Source organism: Chelonoidis abingdonii, chromosome 15, assembly GCF_003597395.2.
Source record: "Chelonoidis abingdonii isolate Lonesome George chromosome 15, CheloAbing_2.0, whole genome shotgun sequence".
In the NCBI taxonomy this organism is placed as follows: domain Eukaryota; kingdom Metazoa; phylum Chordata; order Testudines; family Testudinidae; genus Chelonoidis; species Chelonoidis abingdonii.
The window spans coordinates 28,860,241-28,885,967 of NC_133783.1; the positions used below are offsets into that span (position 1 = coordinate 28,860,241).

Genomic DNA, 25,727 nt, shown 5'->3' on the forward strand with positions numbered 1-25,727 from the left:
ATGGATCAATAAAATAGATTGTAAAAAATTAGTACTTAAAGGAAAGCATCTTTTTACCATTATATGTTGTTAATATATTTGTAGCTGGAATGTGTCTTGGGTCTTCTTTTCTAACAATATGATATGACCAAAGTCATTGTTCTATTAAGACATTAAATTACTAAGAAAGGGTGAATTGTACTCATGAGCTGATGTAACTTAATTGTAGTCAAGGGACTCCAAGCAGAAATCAACACAGTATGAACAGACCTTAATAGCATAGTACAGGAAATATTTACATGTTCAATATTTTTGCTTATAGGTTAATGTCAGAAAATATTTATTACTTTTGAATTATTTTAAAAGAATAACATTACGACGACAACACTAAAAAGAATAGACTTCATAAAGTATTGGGGGGAGGGGTGCTATCTAGTGTTGGTTGATTTTTGTTCTATTTTGAAGTCACTTTTTTCCCCTTGATCAGAGAGTTCCTATATATATTTGAACTTATAGAAATGTTACTATAGCAGGGCAAAGAAATCATTGCTATAGTATGTTTTAAGCTTTGATTATTTAAAGACAGTGTCTGATTTCCAAATGTTTTGGGTTGAATTTCTCTTTGTGAATAGAGAACCTTTGCATTACTCTTTGAAGCAGGAGTAGCTTCTCTTCCAAAATTAACCACTGATTTTTCCACCCTCATGGTATTTTATGCCTATGAATTGTTACTGTTTGGGTAGCTGGAAGAAAGAAGTGTGTTTCACAGAAATACAACACACAGAATTTAAAAGGTTATGGTATGTGAGTTCTAGGTCTTGATCTAGGTGGGACTACTCACATCTTTATAATTACACCCATGCTGATGTACTTTGCTGGATCAAGACCCTGGTTCCTTAAAGTCTAACCCAATTCCTGTGAAAGTAAAAGGAAGACTGCAATTCACTTTATTAGAAGTTGGATTGGACTGGTTACAAATGGGCATTAGAAGCCTTATGAGTCTGCATTCTCCATCTAATTGATGTGCTTTCAGCCAGGCTAAGACCAAGCCTTAGTGTTTGTAGACAAAATTTGAAACTGCAAAGTTTTGCATAGGCATAATGAGTTGCAGATGCAAATCTGAATACTTGCACCTCTGATTTAGAGACACGCTTACTCAGATTAGTAACAGCACTTCAACTAAAAATATGCATTTAGCAAATACAGATTTTTCCCTATAAAGCACCATCTATGGAATATATATTAAAACCCATTGGAAAAATGACAATTAATATTTCCACAACACTGAGATATTGATCAAGGAATCTCTAGTAGAATATAGAGATATGGAAAAATAATGTAAATCAATGCACTTAATAATTTTAAAGAGAGATGTTTTTCAATAAAATTTAAATAAAAGTTTATCAAAAATCCATGAAGTTTAACTGAATCCAATATTTAATCTAAAGGCAAAATCTACCTCAGAAAATCAATTTTCAGGAAAAAGAATTATAACAGAATATTGTAAAATCATTTTCAACTTGCAGGTGAATTGCAATACTACATTTAAATTGTTATAGTATATTATAATCTTATTCATCAATTTATTTTTTCTCCTCAATTATTCCTTGACTCTCCAACAATTTTCTTAAATACCAAATAATGGAAATTTAAAAAAATTGAAAAATTGTCTTTATTTTTCATGCCTTTCCATAATTGTCCTTTGTCAAACATTTTCTTTCTATAGTGCTGCCTTACGTCTTATTTTCTTAATTTGGTTTTTGTGGAAAGTTAAGTGGAACTAAACTTCTTTTTGTTTTAAATCTGTCTTATGTCTCATGACTTCCATTCTTTCTCCATCTTTGGATACATAGGCATCAGTAAGTAAACTTAGTTCATCATGCATAATATCTGTAGCCAATAGAAACAGTAGTTGATTCTTCTATACTTAGTTTTATGTTAAAACTGTAATTAATTGCCATTGATTATTAGCCTTTATTTTACAATGGTGTACTACATGGAAGACATTTACTTTCAAGTGGAAAGATTTGTGCATCTCCTTTCATTTGCCTTTTGTACCAAGTAGCGATTAAACACAGAACTGTAATTGCTGAACTTGAATAGTATTATTTCTAAGGATTTCCAGTCTCAGCATTCTACATTCTTTGGTGATTGGTGCTCTCCATATACCTAAAACAGATTGATAGGTAAGCAGGTTTCTCAAGCTCACATTCAGTCAGAACCTTTTCATCCTTTACCCATAATTCCTTTTTAGGCAGCCATCACTGCTCCAGTTTGCAGAAATATGACTTCAAACCAATCTGATGCAGTTCCTTGTTGGAACAAAGAGACAAAAGATTGTTCTACAAATATTAAGGTTTCATCATAAAATAACTCTTTAGCGTTTTCATATAAAAATAATTCAGCAATCAAGCAGCTTTTCAAATAATCAATTCTTATATATATCAAGGGTATATCAGCTTGTATGTGCTTTGTACTTGGAAGCAAAGTGGATCTTCATTTAACTTCAGGAATCATTGATTTTTCCAGTCTCTACATTTGAAAATTCATGTGATCACTAAGATGGCTGAGGAAGCTTGTCCAATATGTGTCAAGGCATATTGTTTAAAAATAAGTTAATGATATAAAATACCATATCAAATCCCCATGATCAAATACTCATTAAGTACTGATACTATTGGGAATGTAGACCTACTCTAAGTGGTAGTTTCTGAGATGCATTCTGTTTACCAGTGTTATTCCATGCACTGGGGAGAGTATCCTCTTTGCTGTAGCCCTTTTCAGGGGTGCCTCATGCTCCCCACTGCTTGTCAGCCTCATTTAATGCCCCAGGTCCTTTTGGAAAAAAGTGTACTCCCTTTGTATGTGTGAAGGGAGTAGTTCTTATACCCCATGAAATGATTCCTATCTGCCACTCCTGTTCAGTCAACATGTATACAGATAGATTTAGAGAGTATAGATTTTCCGTCTATATCAGCTTCCAGACAAATCAAGAAACAAAATAATTGTATTATAACCTTTCCTTATTTTTTAAATGTATATATTTTTGAGCTTTTATGCCCACATATTTAAAGGAGCATCTGTGTGGCTTCTTATTTTACTCTCATTCAGTACTGTTTAAATGTCTTTTCCCCTATTTTTGAGTGATTTCTCACCTTGGAAAGTTTAATTATGGCATGGTAAATTTCCCTTAGTGTAATGTTCATGAAATTTTTTTGTGTGTGTGTGGCAGGGGTGTGTGTGTGTGAGAGAGAGAGAGAGAGAGAGACATTCCAGAATATAGAGCTATTGAACTAAGCGCTCCTAGAACTGTGTCCTGCCATTTTCACTAAACATTGTACAATATTGGGGCTTGTCTAGACAAATAGCTAGTGTGCTTCAAGCTGGGGTAGACTGTGCAATCACATGCTAGAATTTAAAAAAAAAAAAAACTATTCTTTTCAATTTAAGAAAAACTGGGTCAGGTGTTTTTAAACTTAAAAAAAATTGACTTTGGGTAGTGACCAAGCCTGGAAAATTTCAACTGGAAAGCTGAACATATTAGACATTTTTGAGTTACTGAAAATGGGGAATAGAAAGGAACTCATAGGCAACTTTATTTTATCATGTAGTTGTCATTACTACTCTAGCTGTACTATAGTTGTACTTGATATATATTTAGGACTATAAGGTGGTAGGATTTCGAGTAATTTAGCTATCATATCCCACTACACATGCATATTCTGAACATGTAATTTTGTGTTTATAGAAAAACTATTTTAGAAATATATATTTTTTTAAGGATTAGGACTATTTTTTTGTATCACTCCATCTGTAAAGGTCCATCCATTAGTTACAATTGGTTCATCTACACCAGACATACAGGGAAACATAAAAGCTCTACTAAACTTACGATTTTAAAATTCAATATATCATCATTTCCAGGTCTAAAAGCCAGTGCTGGGTCTTATTAGTGAAAAAAGGGGAATCATCCCTTTACAGGGATTAAGCTCCATTTCTAACCAAATCCAAAGTTGACTTAAATTTGTCACTAGCCCAGGAAAATTTTTGTAAGTTCCAGGCCTCAGGCAGCTGTAATTTGGAAGAGGCCAAGTGAAGGATACTTGAAACAGTTTCTGACAATTTTTTTAAGAGTTTGAAATATTAGCAGTAGTCCAAACTACATTATATTTCCATTTTAGGTTGCATAAATGTTATGTAGCATAACTGTTACTAACAAGATGTGTGGGAAAATGTGTTCAAGTGTTTCAATTATAAGGGTAATGTATAAGGGGAAATAATAATTGAAAAGGAAAGTGTAATTGTTTCCAAGGATAGAAAGGCCATGTGGTTAAGGTTAGAACTCATTTATGTAGGTCAAAGCTTGTTTTCTTCCTCTTTTCTTCATGTCCTTTTTGTCTAGAGAAGATGTAAAAGTAAATGTCTTGCCTCAGTAGACTTTTGTAAATACTTATTTTGGATAACAATATGTTAGAAGTAATGCTATGGCATTAATTTATATCATAAATTCATTTTTTCTCATAAAAATCTATGTACATGTTTCCTTACATGTGATTATCTTCTTTTCTTTCAAGTCTTTTTCTTCTCTACCATTTCCAACAAAGCAGGGGAAAAAAGTCAGTCTTAGAAGAAGGAGACCATCAAAGAGTAATAAGCAGCTTTGCTTCACGTGCTATTGAGGCTCACAAGCAGTCTAATATCAATGGATCGTTGAACAATAATCTCCCCAAATCTGCAAGTAACATTACATTTTTATCTGATGAGAACCCACTAACAACTCAGAATCCTTTGTATATGGAAGGTATTGTTCAAGGTTCTCCAAGCTCTTCATTGCTACGGAAGAGGAAAGATATGTTAGACAGTCTTTCACCTAGAAGATTAGCCTTGAAAGATGCCCTTTTGGGGTGCCCTTTGGGAGGCATTCACCATGCATGGACATTACCAATTCGTATTACTAGGAGACATGTGTCTGATGCTCTAAGTAGGCCAATTATCATGGATCCAGTTCAGTGGCAACAGGAAAGACTCAAAGCAGAGAATGAAAGAACTGACAATCAGCACAGCAGGGTTGATATTAGCAGCCCAATATTTAAAAAAATTATTGGCACCAAGTTAACTGTAAAAGAGAAGGCAAGACAGTTTGAGCAACAGGCTTTGCAGGAAATGAAACAAGTGAAATTCTCTGATATGAAATGTTCACATTCACCAACACACAGCAACTACCACAAAGAAGGAGAAAACATGCTAGAGTTGTCTCCTGAATGTCTGCTTGCTTCTCCATGCCATCGTTCTCCTCCTTTCTCCTCTTTGACACCTTCCACTGAAGTAGTTGAATTTCAGTCACTCGCAGTTCCTTCAGTAATCATCACTCATCATGACTGTCCTGAAGAACTTTCTCCTCCACCAACTCACAAACCACCAACTCCTTTTAGGATAAAGAGACCAGTTCACCAAAGTTTTCTGGCTGCTCAAACCAAAGTGGAAGTAACAGAAAGTATTCCAGATCCACCCAGAACTCCCCCTCCTCCACCACCCCTGCTGCCACTTCCTCCTCCAACTCCTCCTCCATTGCCACCACAACCTCTATCTATTCCTACCATTTCTCTAGCCCTCTCCTCCTCATCTACTCTAAGTACCCAGCACCTTTCCCCTGTAAAGTATACTAAGTCCCCTGCCAAACAGCTACTAGTATCATCCCAGGCCACAGCACCTGAGCCACCATCTCACAGGGAGTTGAAAGGGATTCTCAAAAATATTCACAACTTAGCAGATATTGAAAAATCTGTGGCCAACATGTACAGTCAAATAGACAAAAACCACATTCTACCCAAGCACATATCCAAGCTTAAACCAATTGCAGCATCCGAATTGCCAACTACAGAAACTGTTGCTGAGCACAGCCAGCAGAATGGCAACTTGAGCTGTATAGTTGAGGAACTTGAAAAGCGATTTCCATCCCAGTCCACTGCATTATAAAATTACAGTTGAATTTTTTGAAATTTTTCTTGTTATATTTTGTATGACATGGCTATCACAGTACATGTTATCTGCCTCATATGTTCCGTAGCTAAAGTACTTCAACACTGATGAAAGAATTCAGACTTTTTTCCTCTTTGCTGAATATTGCTATTTGTTTGTTCCTGATGCTAAACCTTCAGTCCATTTTCTTTGCCTGATCACTTATAACTTTGTAATGTATGATATTTTTAAAGGTAGTTCTGTCCACTCTTCATTTTACTGTTTTATTATGCTGATTTTTCCTCTCTGTCTGCATGCAAAAGATTCATGGGGGAAAGTGTCCCTTTAAAACCAATGAACTATATGTAGCAGGCATATGTTGACACTGCTTTATTCTAAACACTCTGCATTGTTTTGTCACGAGGGTACTCTAGTGTTGTAGGTTATATCAATAAGCAAGGCAATTATCCTGAAATACTGAAGGCATCTCTTGCTTTACCCGTAAAGTGTACATCATGGGAGAACTCTTACTTTTACTGTAAAATGTTGGATGTCACAGAAAAGCAAATGATGCTAGAAAACTAACTCAGCAATAACAAGAAAAAGTTGTTAAAATAATGTATCGTGTCATTCTATAGGAGATTGTATAACATTCTGCTCAGGTGATGTGCTTTCATCTCACTGTTGTCCTTGTAGGTTTGATAATGTTTTTTTCTATTTATTTGTCAGTCAACCTTATTGTCCTCCTTTTTGTTATCTATATTATGTCTCCCATTGCTTTCTTTATTCCGAAACTTCATATTGCGGGTCTTCACTTCTGTAAACCATTTAATGTAAAAAGAGCTTGTTAATTGTGCTTGTTCATATTAATTAGGGTATCTCTTTAATCATATTTCATGCTAACTTGCTAAATATTGGTGGTTATTTTCACCAATAACATTTTTGCGTATCTTTGAATGTAATAATCATTCTGATCAGTGTCATAAAAAAGGTTTTATAAGTGTCTGTAAAAGATATATATCGTATGGGTAGCATTAATTTAATTAAACCTACACTTAAATATTTTGGTTATATTAAATTAGCTTGTCCTTTGAAACAAACAGTAAGTAAAAGGAGGTTTGGCATAAAAAATTAATATAAGTTTAGCTCAGTGCCCAGTTTTATTTTTCCTCTTTTGCCAAAATCCTAGATAATCATATTAAAACTGACACTTCTTATCGAATTAAATGCAGTGGGGTGAGGAACAAGTACTTAAAGTAAGCTACAATAAAAACGTAAAACCTGTCCATGAGAAAATGTTATCTGTTCTAAGCAGAAAGGTAATTATAAGGGTAATTAGCTAACTGCCTAGAAATAGCCAGCTTTTCCACAGTACGTGATTTTCTTTTCTTTTCACTACAGTTGGGACAAGTAGGGATGTTTCAATCAGAAATTGCTGAAGGTAGTTTCTCTTTTTTGTTCCAGAGCCAAATGCTGTGAACTTCATCACATAAATTCCGCTGATATATTTGAAATACTCAAAGCCTAATATAGTCTCCTGGCACAGTGGGTGAGATTTTAGGTCCAATGCATGTTATGAATAGCGATAATAGTCAAATGTGTAGGGAACATGATAATCAATCAATTTTTTGCTGTAACACAGGTTTAATATTTTATAGGATTCAAGTGTTTATAGTAATTGCCTACAGTGCTAAATTCTCCGTGAGTAGTACAACTGCAGCACTAGCAGCAAGTTTCCACTCACAACCCATCAGACAATAAGCAAAGAAGTCTGTAAAGTTTAACTCTAAAGTAGATGTGTGCCAGTAATTCAGGATATGTCACTGGAATAATCCACAACACTAGGGTGGCCATTGACGTATCTCCAGAATGCCAGACATTCCAGTACTACTGGAAATGGCAGGGGACCACCTCTACCTGTGTGACCCTGCCCTGACAGTGTGTGCAAGGTCACACCAGCAGAGGTGGAGCGGTGTGCTCTTCAGAATGGCATCTACCATGCATAATACTGGATGAAACAACATCTGGCTTTACATCAGGACAGGACAAACCAAACAAGAGCAGGACTGTCTGGCTGAAAACTGGATTAGTGGCCTGCCTACAATGCTTTGCATTTGGTCAGATGTATATGCAGTAGTGTACTGATTAGATTTTATAAGCCCTGATTCAGCAAAGACTTAAGTGCTTAACTTTATACACTGAACAGTACAAGTGAATTCAATGGAACTAGTTCCAATGCACATGGTTAAGCACATATGTAAGTCTTTAAAGGATCAGGGCTATAATTCACTTTTGTGAAGTATATTATATAGATAAATATGGCCTGATTTGCAAAAGTTATCCATTCATTCCATTGAAGTCAATGGGAGCTGCAGCTGCTCAGCATTTTTGAAAATCTGGCTAATAGTGAATTTCTTCAAAGTTTATTCAACTATAATTTTGTGTGACCTTCCTTAATCTGAATGGTCACGTAGCATATAATAGCCTCCTTTTTTTAGTTTAATCTGTTCAGGCTCAAAGGATCTGTAGGAAAAATGATACCACATGAACTATTTCTTCACCACATGTTGCACTTTCTTCATCATTTTGGAGACCGCTCCTTAATACTAATAAAAGTTTTAATGTTTCGGGTTTTTTATTTTTTATTTTTTTCATTTTCATTAGAGTTAATACCTATGGGCAACCTTGGTTAGCCAGCTGAGGTTTTTGGTACTACCTGGCAATATATTCCAGTGTGTTTTTCTTGGAAAATGACTTTTTGTTACAGTTCCAAAACTGTGCAATGATAAAGTGATAATCTGGAGCAGTAGGAAGTACAAGTTCCTCTCTGCCCCCACCTATCCTTTTGCCTGTGTTTTCTTATAAGATTATGAAGTCTTTGGGGGCAAGAACTGTATCTTACGGTGTATTTTTACAGCACTTAGCACAATGGAGGCCCAGTCTTAGTTGAGGCCTCTGTATGCTACTGTAATACACACAATAATTAATTACCGAAAAGTCTCCAAAACAAATTCCAAAGACCTTGAAAATCAAGGCTGTTATTGTTAGTCCCAGTAACTTAATTGTCATGCTCCCTGAATTGGTTCCTTAGGATTGACTGTAGACTGGACATGTGGCCTGTATATGCTATTTTTTGTACCAGTTTGACTGTCTTTAGGATCAATTGAACAGTGATTGATTACATAAGTGACTAGCACTTCCTTCAGCACCAGATAAGAGGGTGCACAGTTCATTCAATAATACTCAAAGCTGGTTTCTGGTTTCATCATTCCCTTAACTCTCACCATTCTAAATTTCATTTTTTCTTACTTAAAAAAAAAACTTAAAACGCAATCATTGTTTGTTTGTTTTTTAAATTCACGTTCTAAGTTAGTTGAATAACAATCAACAGTATGCAATTGGTAAGAGATACTATCTGTCTTGCCACTGGCTATTTGGAGAAAAAAATGGCAATTATATGTTTAGAAAATGTTTGTCTTGCTAGCCTTGAACTGAGTGAAACCTTTTATCTCAAAAGACAAAAAGCAAATCAAACAATTCCTAATTCTAACTTGTATTTACGGTGTTTTGCTTTTGATCTTTCTTTTGCTTTTAATACAAGAATAAATATAAAATAACTTAAACAAAATTAAACACTCAGAAGAATTAAAGCAGATAGATAACTGCTGGGAAAGACAATTCAAAATTCCTTCAAATTACATTCGCAATGTAGAGCAATGGAAGATGTCCCATTTGTGCAAATAACTTCATTTTCACAGTAATCCTTAACTATAAGCACTAGTTATATAAAATAAGTGTTGTGTATGTTTTGGTATTAGCATACATCAACATTCATACTGTTTCCCTTGTTTTTTCTTTTTTCACTAAATTGAGGGCATCTGTCAGATTGAAAGCCATGGAAACCAGATGGTACTTTTTATCCAGACATTATTAAAGATCCTTTGGGGGAGATTTTTTAAATTATTTAATGGGAATGAAATATGTAGTTTCACCTTGGACTTTCCTTTTATAATGGAAGCTTGCGGTGTAGAGTGAAATACCAAGAGAAATGAAATCTAGTAGAAAGTTTTTCCTCTTTTTTGAAAGTGTCCAACCATTAATAGTAGAGAAACATTATGAGCACTTCTCAAAAGGCTTGATTATGCAATATCAGCATATTCTCAGCAAATTGAATTCAAAAAGTAAATAAGTATTAACTTACTTTTATTACTTGCACTTTTAATCTACAGTGTGTTGACTATACAAGAGCAATTAAATTTAATAGGCTTGCTTATCCTCCTTGAAACTCAAGACCTTCAATTTCTAGAGATTGTTGTAGGCTACAAGGAAACCAAATACAGTGTTGCTCAAGTAGGCGTTGGAAAGTTAAAGATCATATTTTGGTGATAAATCTTCATTTCATTACTTTCTTATCATAGAGACAACTTCAATAATTTACCCTGATAATCAATAACATGCTGAATATTAATAGAAAAGCTTTACAGATAGTGATATTAAAAATGGAGAGTGTTCATTCCATTCTTTAGTTTTCTCTCAAATGTAATTAAATGGTTTTCCTACACTGCTGTCTATGTACTAGTTTAAGCTCAACACAGTTTTTAGCATTTACCCTCTCTATCTCAAAATATCTTAAACTTTCCTTTTTATAGCAACACTGAGATGTAAATGCTGTTCAGTATTTTTGCCTAAACCATTTGAGGTTCCTGGAATGAAATGTGAAAGTATAAGAATTGACAAACATAGAGCAGTTTTCCAGTATATGAGTGGTTCACTGAATATGAATTAAAAACAGAAAGTATTTCAATAAGATCAAAAGCACAAAGTCTGTGGGAAAATAACTGTAGATAGCTGAAAGAATATAATGCCCATGTAAATACACTGAGGAAATGTTAGGATAGGTATAATTTTAATAATAATGTTATTAGCAGAAATTAACAATAGAAGCTCAGGCCAAATTCTAGCAAGTCCTGCATGGGTGCAAAGTCCAAAAGCAAAATAAAAACTAAGTGTCTATCAGCTGCAAGAAGGAGCAAAACAGAGAATTCTGCACCAAGGAAGATCTCTATGGCAGGACTCCACCCTCACTGTGGAAAGAAAGGAAATGAGCGGGCAAAGGAGATGCCCAGAGGCACCATGCATGGTGTGTGTGCTGCCTCTCCCTATCCATATCCTATTGTACCAGTCACTGACTCTCACTTATTGGGACTCAGTATGCAGCTCTAAACAACATACAGATGCAATACTTTTCCTCAAATATAGTTGTTTAAGTCCAGACATTTATTTTGTCTCTAAAGACACGTTGATTTTGTATTCTTAGATAAATATTTCTTACCATGTTAGCAACATTTCCAAGGACACTTTTTCCACCTCACTTCCATGAAAATAGTGAATATGAACTACATCTTTACATACTCTTAGAGATGTGTGCTAATGATATGTTTTTCTTTTTCTTAATTTAGGCGAGGATATGCACAGCAAGAGGTAAGGCTATTCCCCAACTATATAATTAAAACAGTTTGATAATAGAGAATGTGTATCTTCCTATTTGCAGCACTTTTTCTTCAGCTGTTTAAAACACAGAGAATTTTCTTTTCAAATATGTTAGCTTGATTGAAATCTTAACAATAAATTAAAATTTTGCATTAATATAAATTAATTTTCTTAAAAGGCTGAAGATTGATGGGGAAAGCTAGGGCAATCCCATTAATATCAGGGCCTGCAAGAGCAGTGTATCCAGCTCCATATGCTCTGTACCCCCTTTGGCATCTGCAAAATCACTACCTTGCTGTGATCTGCTCCTTCTGCAGGGCTACATTCATGTGTCTCCTCCGATGGGGGTGAATGGAGCAAGTAGCAAGGACTTCCTGCTTTTTTCATAAAAGCTTTGTTTTGGCAAATAAACTCATGAGTGGCACCTTACTATGCAAATAACCCCATTGAATTCAGTGGGACTACTTACCTAGTAAGATACTACTCTTCTTGAGGAAGGATGGCAGCATCTGCCCCTAAATTACAATGCAATATGTGATGTATGTTGTAAATTACAACACTCAAAGTAAGTTATAAATAAGGCCTCTGATTTTCAGTTATTTATTTTGTTTATTTCCTGGATTTATTTAAAAAAAATAAAAGGGAAAAATCAGTAAAACTGAAAATAAAGAACAGTGTGTGCAGGCAAGAGGGGTGCTCAGTATTCTCAGCAGCCAGGGCTGTAGCAGTCAAGAGGATCTCGGGTACCAGGACCCAACTCTCTGTGGTCTTGCTCCCACACTGCTCTGTGGAAGTAAACGGGGCCACGCTGAAGTGCTGGATTCAGGAGGGAAGCGGAAGGCTGCAGCCTGTGAGTACTGTCTTCCCCTCCTCTCCCAACCACACACACCCTGATTCTGACCCAGGCCCTTGAGTGTGGTCCGATTTGCTTCCCCTACAAAAATATCCTGGGTTCCAAAAATATGATAATCAGCAAAACCTGAATACTGGCATTTTAAAAAAAACAGCAATTATTGGTGGGTGGGAGGGGAAGGAAATCCGTAAATACTGTTAAGGAAGGATCTAAGTTCAAATAATTTGAGTCACATAGTAGTTCAATAGTGTAATTGCCATGAATGGGCTGTGTTTAGCTGTGAGGTAGCGCAGGATAATCATATGTAGATGCCGTTACCCTCTATGCAGCTTCTCATTGCTCTCCCTCTGATATTGACATGTTTTTGTTATCCTCTACACCATGCAGCAGAACAGAGAATATAGTTTTTAGCAATGATATAGTTCCACCAATTACATAAAACTATTTGTATTCCTCAGATGGTGCAGTGAATAGGTACTAGAGTGGAACTAAGGGGATCTAGGTTCAAACCTGGTGTGAATTCAGGCACATTCTTTTAATCTACTTTATACCTAAATTCCCTAATTAAAAATAGGAATGATACTTCTCTGCTTCAGAGGGCTATTGTGATGATTAAATCTATTAATGGTTGAGATGCTCAGATACTGTGGCAATAAGGGCCATATAAGTACATGGAAGATGGCAACCACAGAGGAAAATAAAGAGGAAGTGATGATCTTGTGATTAAAACACAGGACTGAAAATCAAGATACCTGAGCTTTCTTATTAGTTCTATCATAGACTTCCTGTGTAACCATGAGAGAGCCTGTGGAAGCCATGTGGGGAGAGGAATACCAAGGAGTAATGTATAAACCCCTGCACAAAGGCCAGAGGCCACTGCAGGAATCTCAAGATGCCCACAGATTTGCCTTCTACCTACTCTGAAGTTTTTTAACTTGCACAGTGAATTATCTGGCCTTTGGAAATACGTTTAAGATTAGCAAATAATTCAGAAAATAATTATCATATGACTGGGAATTAGATTGTACATTAGATGAAAGAAATAACAGCCTGTAAATTGATTTTACTGCAATATGTACTTACATGGTGCCCTATATATAATGTAACTAAAAAAGTATTCTATGAGTATTGAAGTATTTTGGCCCTTTTAAAATTAAAAATACGGATAGAACAGTGTTTAGAGGCTCTCCTTCAGACCTTTCAGTTTCAGCATAAATTACCTCTCTACTAACTAGCACTGTTTGATTAATCTTTCTATTTCTAATTATCTTTGTCAGCAACAGCAATTGCTGAGACCCTCTCTTCTCAGACCAGAGGTACTATTTTTTTCCCTGTCTTACTATTCTGTAACTTTCAAAGCAGCCTTTACAGTATTTTCTGATCTAAATTTCTATTTTCCAGGTAGATTTTTCTTCACCATTGAAGAAAACATGTTTATTTTGTAAAAGAAGAAAATGAACTTTTTTATCCCATTTATTTAGTTTTAATTCAATATGACATTTTCTTTCTCATGACATTTTTCCTTGGAGCTATCCTCCCACTTCTTTCAGTCAATACTATTGACTTCAGCAACACCAACTGCAAAGTTTGAGCATTGTTTTCAGATTAATAAACAGAATAATTTTATTGCTATCACATTTTTATCTAGTTTCCCCAGTGGCAGTCAGTTGGTCATTATTACTCCTAGAGATGAGATGAGCAGCTGCCTTCCCAAAAATAATAGAAGTGTGGTGAAGGATATGGATTATATCTTTGATGCTTGAAATTAAAATCACTTGGACATGATATTGCTTCTAGTGTAATCAGTGGAACAACTCTCATTAATATCAGCAGGAGCAGGTCCTTTGGCTTAGATCCTTGGTCCTGATAAACATGCTTTGACCTGTACTAGTGGTGCAAAGCTGCCTTAAAGCTGGCCAGTATGGCCAGCTGAAGATTCCTCTGGCATATGGGAACCACCGGTGGGGTAAAGCGAATATAGTTGACGTAGGTGCTAGGTTGGGGAAGGAGGGGTGATGGCATGCCATGGAATTCCAACAATCTCTGGCAATCATAGCAACTCCCAGGAGCCACTGGAAAAGAAAAAGGAATCTAGAACAGCTCTGAGGCTGCTCTAATTTACATAGGGCTGAACTTGTCCCCAGGATCCTTGGTGATCAGGGGAGTACAAAGGTAGCAGACAGCCACCTTACTCCTCCTCACTCCAGTCCAAGTTTTGATGCCTTTGTTTTCAAAAAGACTTTATTGTCTGCCTTGCAAGAAAATAATCTTCTCTGTAGCATCCCAAGGAATGTGAAGATTTTTAAAAGGTACAATGGTATTTTTGTATGATATAAACAAAATTATTCCTTCTGATCCAGTACTGCCAATAATAATTGTTAGCAAATAATGAAGATTGTATCAACAGGAGACACGTTCTGAAGCAGAGCCTGACAAATACTGGCTCATCTTAGGCTAGGAGTGCTTCTTTAACAGTCCTATGGAAAGAGATGGGGCATGAAGGCAAGAAATGAAAATTCTTGAGAAAAGTGACAGTATATTTTTGATGAGTCAGTTATGCTGAATAAAGCTATTGTAAAGTAGAACTGAAAAAGATTTTTTCCCCGCAGAAGGCTGTGCAACTTTTACACACTAGTGCCTTTTCTAACTGTGAATATTCTAGGGATGTATCTTTAAAATAAATCATTTATTCTGTAGTTTCTGACCATTTTTTTCATCACCACAGAAGCATTTTGAATTATGATTTCACCAGCGTCCCAGCTCGGGCATGAGAGAAAAATAACATGGCCACCTGAGACTGTATTACTGAAATGACAAGTGGTAGTGATAAAAGGCACTCACTGTAGTTCTTGTCTTTTTTTTCTCTTGCTTATACACAATTTGTAATACTGTTTTCTGCATTCCTTATCACCATCTCTATGTGTTTAAATATTTCCATTCATTCAGTTTTCTCTTTTGCATTACAGGAGTTGTCTATGGAATCTGGAATTGATCCAGGCCAAGAATACTATGGGCAAGATTACTACAGTTATGAACATGGGTATGTTTTCAGTTTTCCTATGTAACTTTGCAAATACAGCTTTTCAGGCTTAGCCTTTTTATTATTTCAGCATTCAATTTGGAAAATTTAATTTTCTTCAGGATTCTAGAAAAACCTGAAGATTACATTTATCTTCTACCTGCAATAATTTACATACTATTGCAGCATATGGCCTAACCACTTTTCTGCTCACCATAATAGATCCTCCCCGAACCCACTGTTGGGAAGGTTGAAAAAAAAATCACATGCTATCTAGGCCAATCTGGTGGTAAGGGAAAAATTCCTTCCCAGCCCCCCTAAAAAAGGAGTGATTAGTGCAGTGCCCCCTTCAGGTCCTAACCCAACCAGATATTAGCACCTTGAGGGGAGGAGGGAGGGTGCTGCTGCATGGAGAAAGAACTTCCAAAACCTTTCACCCTCCCATTTCCAGGGGGAGAGTCAGCACTGCAAAGATGACCAGCCCCACCTTTCTGCAGCAGTTTGTGACCTCCTTCTACCCTTTTCCCTCCATCTCTCCTCCCCCTCCATAAAGCATTAGTGCCTTCCCCCAGCAAGCCTGGACAACATCCCCCCACTTCAGATGCAGTGCAGTCACTCTCCCAATAAAAACAGGCAACAGGGACTTGGAAGAAGGTGCCCAAATTTGGGAGCCTTCTGATTAATCCAAGATACCTAATATCTTTGGCCTGATCCAAAACCTATTGAAATCTGAGTATCTTTCTGCTGATTTCAGTGGGTTTTAAATTATATTCTTAATATCAACAATTTCTCATATGTAGACAATAACAAAAGAACAGGGAAACTCTTTCGTGTGTGTGTGTGTGTGAGAGAGAGAGAGAGAGAATATAGATACATATAGATACACACATACATAAACACACAGAATATCTGAAGTCAAAGGTCTCTTTTCCAGGTATGAATTGCCTCAATATGGGAGTCGTCGCCGATTGTTATCTCCAACTGGAATGTATGATGAGTATGGTGAAGTGGTTGTGGAAAATGATGGCAGCTATTATTACAGCCCACATGGATCAACAGCTGAAGGAGAAGTAAGTGTAATATACTCCGTTGATCGTGTTCTGTAACAAGGCAGTGTCTTTTAACCTTTCCAGGTTTTCTTTGCATAATTAATTAGTGCATTATTTTGTGCACACACTAGCTAAGCAACTTTGGACTCTTCAGTCATTGCATTAGGGATCCAATAAAACCTGGTTGGGATTTTCAGTTGTAGTGATTGGTGATATATCAAGAAGAAAGTTGCTTTTTCAAATAGAAAGTTTTAAGAGCATGGTTTCATTTCATCATCTCCTTTCCTTTTTTAAAAATTACAATGCTGCTTTTAATTTACTTAGTGATTTTCCATTAATCATGGATTTCTTGTCCAGTAAGAAAATTATATAACCTCATATACAATTATATTCCTGAACAATGGTTAATTATATTACTTATATCTGCACTAGTTATACGAATATAACATTCTGTAACTGATTATCTGCAGATGAACACAACAGTTACTACAATAATTTATCATAATGCTTGACAATGAAGTATAAGAAAAATAAATGAAAATGGCCAGTGAATGCTAGAAAAAATTTCATATGAAGTTTTATGTTTAAATTTAATGTTCAGAAATAGTAGACAATAGATAGACAAAATGATATTAATTAGAAAAGAAGCTGTAATGTTTGAGTCAGTCTTTTGTATCGTAACTGAGTAAAATCACTGTGAACTAATTGCGCATTCTAGAAGTTAAATTTTTTCTTTCAGTCCCAGAAACTTTGTCAAAAGAACTATATGGTAACAGGTAAGCTGGCTTTGATTCCAGGAAAAATGTTGCATGGTAATATTAAGTCTTCATTCTCTTCCTCCTGAGCTATTTTAGGATAGCAAGTTTTCACAATACCTGTCTTTCAAATTGTAATTAAGTTCCATTTTCATAATTGCAGGGGATGAGTCAAGGCAAAGGTCCTACAGGCAGAGCTATAAGCCAGAGAGCAGGGCATCAAATAGAAGGTAGTGCTTTAGGTGGTGGGATGTATCTAAGAGATGGTTCTGGAAGAGAACATAGGACCAGCCAGGGGAAAAGGAAACTAAAAGCAGTGATGCAGTTGAGTCGAATAGCTGTAAAAGCCCACAAACAAGAAGGAACAACTGAGTCTGCTCATTCTCCATGGAAGAAAGCAAAGATATTTCCAATGATACTGCAGAAAGTAAAAGGCAGTAGCAAAGATTCCAATTATGCAAAGCTGATGTCAGCTCGCCTAGTGGACAGTGAAGACAGCATGATTATCAAAGGAAATTATTTCCAGAAATTAGATGACAAGCCTTCAACAACCAGAAAACTAAGTCATGTACTAAAACACATTAGTGTTTCCAAAAAATTTCAAAAGCATTGCAAATCTCGGAGCTCTGATAGCAAAAGTTCAGTATCTGCAAGTGAAAAAGGAGGGGAAGATTCTGAAAGTCAAGGCGTGAGTGAATCTGAAAGAGATGAAACAAAATCAGGAATTTCAATTAATATCACAGCAGAAAGTGAGCTAGAGGATAGTGAAGTTTCTGATGACTATGATAAGAAGAAAAAAAGAAAATCTGCTGCTTCAGATGATGATGAATCATCAGCAAGGAGTAGTATCTCTGCCTCTCAGGGAGATGATAAAGACTATTTGAAAGTGACACTGGACCAAGATGAAACCAATGAAAGTACTGTGGACTCTGATGAAGAAAAGGAGGAAGATTTACAGGATTCAGATGATCATTCTGTATCCAAATCAGATAATGAACAGGATGAATCAGAAGATGACATATCTGAGCACTCTGAAGAGGAAGAAGATGAGAAAGAGTCAAAAAGTGTCCTTTCTCAAGTCTCTGGTTCTCAGAATAAACTCTCTGACAGTGATGAAGATGACTTCCAGTCAAAGGTATCCTCAAATCAGAGTTCCTATAGCAGATCTGAGTATAGTGATTCCAACAGCAGAAGAGTTAGTGAAAGAACTATTATGTCAAGTAAGGGAAGTAAATCTAGTGGAGGAACAAGGGATTCCAGTCACAAGTCAGAAGTGATTAATTCTGACAGTGAAATTAGCTCTACGGGATCAGTCAGCGAAAGAAACAAGAGTTCTGGATCCAGCTACAAGAGCAAAATGTCCACAGTTGGCAGCGAAATAGAAAACACAATAGAAGAGCTATCAGAGGAAGATGAAAAATCAGATTTGGAGCAAGATGATACAAGCCCTGATGAGGCAGGTGACAATATAAGTGATAGGACTATGTCTGAAACGTCTTCCATCAGCCAAAAAACTACTTCCAGTAAACAGAGCAAGATAAGAAAATCAGATATTAGTGTTGGAGGTAGCATGGCTGAAAGCACAGAAGAGATTGATATAGATGCTAAGGATAGGGAAGAAACTTTCAGTAGGAGTGAATCAAAAAGCCTTGAAAGTGAAAATAGTGTTACTTCCGAAGGCAGTAGAGGGACAAAGAGCTCAGTGAGTGCCACTTTTTCTAGTAAAATGGATGCTTCCCAAGATTCAGATCTTCAAAGTTCTGATTCCAATATGAAGAGAGAGAATCTAAGGAAAAAGATTTCCTCAAAACACAGCGAACTTCAATCACATGAGACTCCTGATACTGCTGCATCAGAGTCAGAGACTGCTGCTGATTGCACATCCTTTTAAAAAGAAAGAACAGTAGGTGTACATTTTGCAGTAAGGAATGATCTTGTTTGCTGTGCCCTCTGCATGGTCTTTCATGAACACTACCAATTTGATTAAAACATTAGAAACAAAATAAGAAAATATCATCCTCTCTAGACACTTCAATTGCACTGATATCCATCTTGGTAAGATTAGTAACACAGAAAGCTATGCAGATATGATTTCTCAAGTGAAAGTACTCAAATGTAATTCTAAGTGCATATACATTGATAGAATTTCAATCCAAAGAGTACTAACAGGAAGGGATGCCCTTTTTTTTTCTGTATAAACTTTGACCCTGTAATAAAAAGGCATTTTATTAGTAATCCTTTACCCTTTCTGCACTGTGCAAGTCATGGTGCAAAGTGTTATTGCATGTTACATTAGCAGTAATGGCTAGCTTGTCACAAACTTCTGCATATAGTAGGCAATTTATATTTATTTTATTTATGGCATTCAGGCAGCTGTAGGGTGACCAGGTGTCCCAATTTTGGTTTTTTATTTTCTTATATAGGCTCCTATTACTCCCCACCCCCTGTCCTGATTTTTCACACTTGCTGTCTGGTCACCCTAGGCAGCTGCCACAATGAGGAATAGGAATTATCGTAGCAATAATCAACATTTAGCACTAATATAGCATTTCACTACATGTTCAATTCTGTACAAACATTTCCTAATCTTAATAATAATCTCTTGAATGTAGATATTATCATCTCCATTTTACAGATGGGAAAACTGAGTCAGAGGAAAAGTGGCTTACTCTCTGCAGTCTTGGGCATCAGTGGCAGAGTCAGGATTAGAATTCCTAACCTCTGTGCTCATTCCTGTAGAATCTAGATCATCCTGTGTCTCAACATGACAAAACTTTGGGGTTTAGAGGATATCAAATAATTCAGGCAGCACATTTGAAAATGGAATCAGATAAATAAGATGTAGAAATTCATTAAAAAGTTGTATTATTTTCCCCAAAAAGTCACTATAAAATGGACATTTTTAACATGCACTTATGACAGTTGCATTCAGGTTTCAGTTACTACTTGCAAAGTGTCTTTAATCATTGTAACAATATGAGTGATGTTAAATACTATTTGAGCAATTTCTACAGAGGCCAACTTTTTTTTCTTGACTACATCCACATTTTTTATTGCAGGTAGTGCAAGAAAAGTCCAGTTTACGTCGTGTCTGTACTGTTGGACTTGCTCTCTAAAATTCAATGACCTGGAGTATCTGATGCTGTTCAGTACAGAAATTATAGTTTTAGAGCTTTACAGTTCCAGTTCCATTCAGAGTTGGCATGATATGAAGAAAGGACTCTAATTTAAAGCTCAAGTTGCATTTGTTTTCACATATGAAATTACTGCTGCATGATGCTGGGCTGCACAGAGCTCTAATTCATGCAGCCAACATGTTGAATGTTAAAAATGTGTATACACACCCAATCTGTAGGCACTTTCTTGTATCTTATTGTACTAAAGACTGCACAGCTCTTTCTCAAACAGTGGATTATGTAGGAGGTTAATTCCAATATAAAAAAACCTCACAATCAGTTCCCACATAAATTAATGTTAGTTTATAGAACCAAAGATGAATCACCTCTTTTGATCCAGTACCTGGATTGTGAGCTACAAAGCTAGTAGGCTGACAAATCTAACAGCCGCTGGAAGTCTCACAAAGGCTACAATTCAGTTACTACAGTACAATGGTTCTCAGCCAGGGGTCCAGGGCCTCCTGGGAGGCCACGAGCAGGTTTCAGGGGACTGCCAAGCAGGCCCAGCATTAGATTTGCTGGGGCCCAAAGCAGAAATCCAAAGTCTCACTGCATGAGGCTGCAGCCCCGCGATCCCAAGCCCTGCCATCCAGGGCTGAAGCCAAAGCCTGAACAACTTAGCTTTGTGGGTCCCTGTGGCATGGGGCCCTGGGCAGTTGCCCTCTTGCTACCCAGTAACATGTGCCCAGTAACAAACAGTTGTTGTGGCACAAGTGGGCCGTGGAATTTTTATAGCATGTTGGGGTGGGGGCCTCAGAAAGAAAAAGGTTGTGAACCCGTGCTAGAGTAGAAAGAGGAAAAGGTTTGGTTCTCTGGTATACTTGAACTTGCTATTAAGTTAAACAGTTCTCTTTTTTGTCAAACTTTTTCTTGGCATCTGTGTTAATGGATACTTCATTCACATGAATAGGAAATTAAGTCAGGCTTGTGTTTACTATCTGTGTGAGACAAACATACTTCTTGCCTATAGCTGCTATCTCTGACAATATGGAGATTGCCATTGACAAGTTTTGAGGGGGCAATGGCCCATTCTTTCAAATAGAGGATATATATGGGCATGCTTGTGCTAAAGAGCTACTGTTCTGCATCATTTTTGTATGTATAGGGTAAAATCCTGACTCCACTGAAGTCAATGGAAATGTATCCTTAATTTCAGTGGAGTCAGTATTGTACTCCTTTTTTTTCCCATTCTTCTGTGATATCCCATGTCACAGAGATGCAGTCCTCTGTGAGTGGAAAAAACTGAGGAAAACTAGGATCTGCATTATTAAACATCTCCTTAAGAATATGTGACTCCCACAAACCATGGACTTAAGTCTTAATGACTCCCCTGCAGCTGTTGCAAGCTCATTGTCTTTACACATGTCCTTTTTTGCAAAATATTTTTTACTTTTTTGTAAGATGAATTTGAAAATGTTTTCTTTGTGCCATCACTCAAGTGTGCCATGGCACTGTGGAACCAGTAGCAAAAGGCATGAGACTAGTATTCTTGTAGGCAACAAAATATGCCCCCGAGCATGAGCAGACTGTACTGTGACAATTATCTCATATCTATGAAACAAATTTCCTTACAGCTTCTATTGGAACATAGTGTATCTCTTTTGCTCACTACTGTGTAAGCTCCACAGTTACCATTAAAACTGACACCGTTGTCATTGGCTGTAAAAGGAGGAAGTGCGCGTCCCTCTATTTGTAATGTGCAATGCATATAGATTCAGCTATTCCTTTCTTCTTACTCAGTTCTTGGTCCCCAAGTTGTAGCTGCACATATACTGTAGATCTTTTCCCGAAACAAGTCAATTTTCCTATTGACCGAAAGATACATACCAGTATGAAAAAAATGATTCGTATGTTAAGGAAAAAAAGGTAGACTAGAGCCCTTTAAGTAATTTGTGCAAAGTTTAGTTTTTCAAAAGCATATTAAGTACCATTTATTTGTACATTGCATGATTTGCTGTTTTTTAAAATTCTCCTTTCTTCTGGCGTGTGTGCACGAGTGTGTTGTTGAAGTCAGCTCCAGTATATTGTATCGTAACAGTAGAACTCTCTGAATAAACATGGAGTTTTCACTATTAGTTCAACAGCGATAATAAGTGTGTTCATTTTATATTAAGGAAGCAGCTTTCTAATGAGATTCATGCTATAAATTAAAATAATGTGAACAGGTTTTATGTAAACCACAATCAAAACAAAGTCACAACTCTGACATTCAGCTTCTGTGATCCCTATGGAAAATATCGCATGTAGTGTAGAATCTATAAAATCTGCAGACCTGATGTACCACTGTGTTACTTAATTTTTACAGCAGTGTAATTCTGTTGATTTCAGTGGAGTTACTCCAGTTTTGTACCAGTGTAATGGACTGGTGCATCAAGTCCTACATGAAGCAATAATGTGGCATGTTTTTTAATCAGTACTATTAACACTTTACCTTTGCCTGAGAAATTAAGACAATTTTTGTCCTGAAATGCCACTGTCATTGTTACTTTATTGTAAAATAGAAATGTCAAAAGCTATCCCTGAGCTGACATTACAGTGTAGTAAGTATTCAGAATACTTACATTCTCAAAGAAAACTTCCAGTGATTTCAGAGTATTTACCACTTAGCACTAGCAGTTACCAAGAACAACCATTTCTGCAGAGTTTTACATGAATAAATTCCAATTTCTATTATAAAATGGTAGTGATCATGTTTTATATTCCTATGTATGACCAACTGAGAAATTGATTTTGGTTTACCTATAACATGATTTACACAACAAGCATGTTTCTGGAAGGGAAAATCTCCATTGTCCAGTCATATCGGAAGAAGGACAGGAGACGCTGGATTTAGTTTAATTAGGCCACAGCTTTAGTATTATTTGTCTGAGAGTACCCAGCAGGTAAAAGTGTACAATGCAGTGTACAGTTGCAACATCTGTGTGGAGGGGCTTTTGTCAACCCTCCCCCTTTTTCCATTTTGGTCCCCAGCCAACCCACTGTTGAGACCTTAATATCTATCCCCCCCCCAATCAAATGAGGATTAAGGTGGGCTATAAAGGGGGCTCCCTGCTGTGCCAGTCGTGGGATCCCTGAATCCCTCCTCATTTCCATTCCTTTAACAAACACTTCATTTAAATCCTTTACCAATCTATTTATCTGACCACTGTATCCCTTTCATCCCTTTCTTATGGGGTATCCATACTTACATAATAAGTTGCAACATCATTGCCTAGCTTCCGTTTCGTGCTCACCCCAACTATGTCTCCCCAAACCCATTGTGAGGACGGCAAAAACAAAACAAAAAACCACTTTGCCTTGGCCAGTCTGGCAGTGAGGGAATAATGCCTTCTCAGCCCTCCAAACAAAGAAGCAGCTAGCACGGTGCCCACAGTTGATCCTGACCAAACCTAGTATTTCACCACTTCCAAGGGTGGGTGCTGCTTATTTGGTCTGGGCTTTTCCTTCCCAGCTTATCCCTATATCCTCTCTCCTCCCTTGAGGGATGAATCAGTGTCCCCAGACTGACCTCTTTTCCTAGCAGGCCAGATAACGCTTTCCGCGTTTTGCTATCCCCACCTCCTCCTTAAGGTGTGGTGCAGTCAAGTCATGAAGTCTCCAAAGAATCACTTTATTTTTGTGGGCACACAGACTGTCTAATGGTGGATGTGGATTTAGCAAAAACATCATAATGTTTTTCTAATCCTGGAGAGATTTCTCAGAAATATGTCAGATTTTTCTATCTTTACCAGGTATCTAGCTGAAATTTTGTTGAACAGCGGGTATGCAGATTTCTCAATACTTTTGCATCCATTGAGTAGGGGAAATTGTTTAATGTTGAAGCTTTTGGCAGTAATAGGCATAGTTAAATGGAAATGATCTATATACAAATTAAAATGAAAAGTTATAAAATAACTTATGTTAGGTATTTGTCTGGAACACTAGGTAGAATATAAAAAACTGAAAAAAATGTAATAAATTATGCTGTGATTTAATAAGCTCTTTCTTGTTGTCAAACAGTGGGCCAGAAAGAAAAGGATCAAGTTAGTAGTTGATCCAGAATATGAGACCAGCTCAACTGGAGAAGACAGTGCTCCAGAATCTCAGAGGAATCGTCTTAATAACCCCAATATTCAAAACAATGTAAATGGCAACATCTATATTGCGCAGAATGGGTCAGTTGTGAGAACCCGTCGCATTTGTCTCTCCAATAATTTAAAAGTCACATCCCCTGTTAGACTGGGGAAACACTTCAAGAAATTGGACAAGTTAGCAGTGACGCATGAGGAGAATGTCCCATTGAACACATTGTCAAAGGTACCATCTTCTAGTGACAAACTGAACACAAGACCATCTAGTGTCTCGTTTACCTCCACTGCTAGAGGGGCTGACAATATAGCAACGAAGTGTGGGGGCAACAAAATGAAAAGCACAGAAGAGCAAGAATCTGTTGTTGATAATGAGGATGTCAGAGAGCCCATGGAACCACACAGCGATTTCACACACTCAGATGAAGAGGAGCTCTGGATGGGCCCTTGGAATAACCTTCACATACCAATGACAAAACTGTGACCTTTTTTAATTTTAATTTTTACTTCAGTTTATAATAAACTACGCTTTTTAATGTCACTGAGGAAAATGTATGAAATTTGTATTGTGCACATAAATTGTATACTTTGAATGACATGCTTTAAAGTTAAGAGATACTTTGCACTCACATTTGTCTCAATTAATTGTTCTTCCCAACAACACTTTTGGCAGGCTCTCAGTTCACTAAACAATACTCAGTAAAAAATCATCTTTTTTGTTGGATCTTGATTTATTGTTTAATAAACAGTGAATTACTAAATGCACAGAAAATTTTGTTGACTTTTCAAAACATTCTATACTTGCCTAGTTTATTTCACTGTATAGTATGTGTGGTTAGACTGTTTAGATCTGAAAATTGCATTTTTATGACTGAGGGTTTGATTCGCATCTCACACCGTAATAAATCAGAAATAAAGCCATTGAAGTCAATGGACCAGATCCTAACTTGATGTACATTGGCACAGCACTATTGAAGTCCATGGAGCTCTGCCAACTTGAGGATCTAGCCCAATAGAATTATGAAGCTATAAAGCAGAAGTGAGACTAAAATCAGGTCTACTGTATGTCTAAATATATTGGTTATATAACAGATTAACATTATTATATGGAAGATTAATAGATTCCAAAGCCAGAAGGGACATGTGATCATCTGGTCTGCCCTCCTGTATAACACAGGCCTAGAATTTTCCCAAAATGATTCCTAGAGCAATTCTTTTAGAAAAACATCCAATCGTGATTTTAAAGTTGTCAGTGATGGAGAATCCAGCATTCACCTTGGTAAATTGTTCCAATGGTGAGTTACTCTGACTCTTATAGATTCATAGACTCTAGGACTGGAAGGGACCTCGAGAGGTCATCGAGTCCAGTCCCCTGCCCTCA

At 36.7% G+C, this 25,727-nt stretch overlaps 1 protein-coding gene across 1 annotated transcript in view; it reads left to right on the top strand.

Annotated features, from left to right (window-relative positions):
• The window catches only part of PCDH15 (protocadherin related 15), a 1,383,724-nt gene extending 1,358,703 nt beyond the window's left edge, over positions 1-25,021 (top strand). Inside the window, exons 35-40 of the mRNA XM_075072657.1 lie at positions 11,397-11,418; positions 13,558-13,596; positions 15,247-15,320; positions 16,234-16,369; positions 17,267-18,872; positions 24,277-25,021. Coding sequence (XP_074928758.1) covers positions 11,397-11,418; positions 13,558-13,596; positions 15,247-15,320; positions 16,234-16,369; positions 17,267-18,872; positions 24,277-24,830 — 2,431 coding nt within the window. The 3' untranslated portion in view covers positions 24,831-25,021. The remainder of the gene's footprint in view (positions 1-11,396; positions 11,419-13,557; positions 13,597-15,246; positions 15,321-16,233; positions 16,370-17,266; positions 18,873-24,276) is intronic.
• The last annotated feature ends 706 nt before the right edge of the window (positions 25,022-25,727 follow it).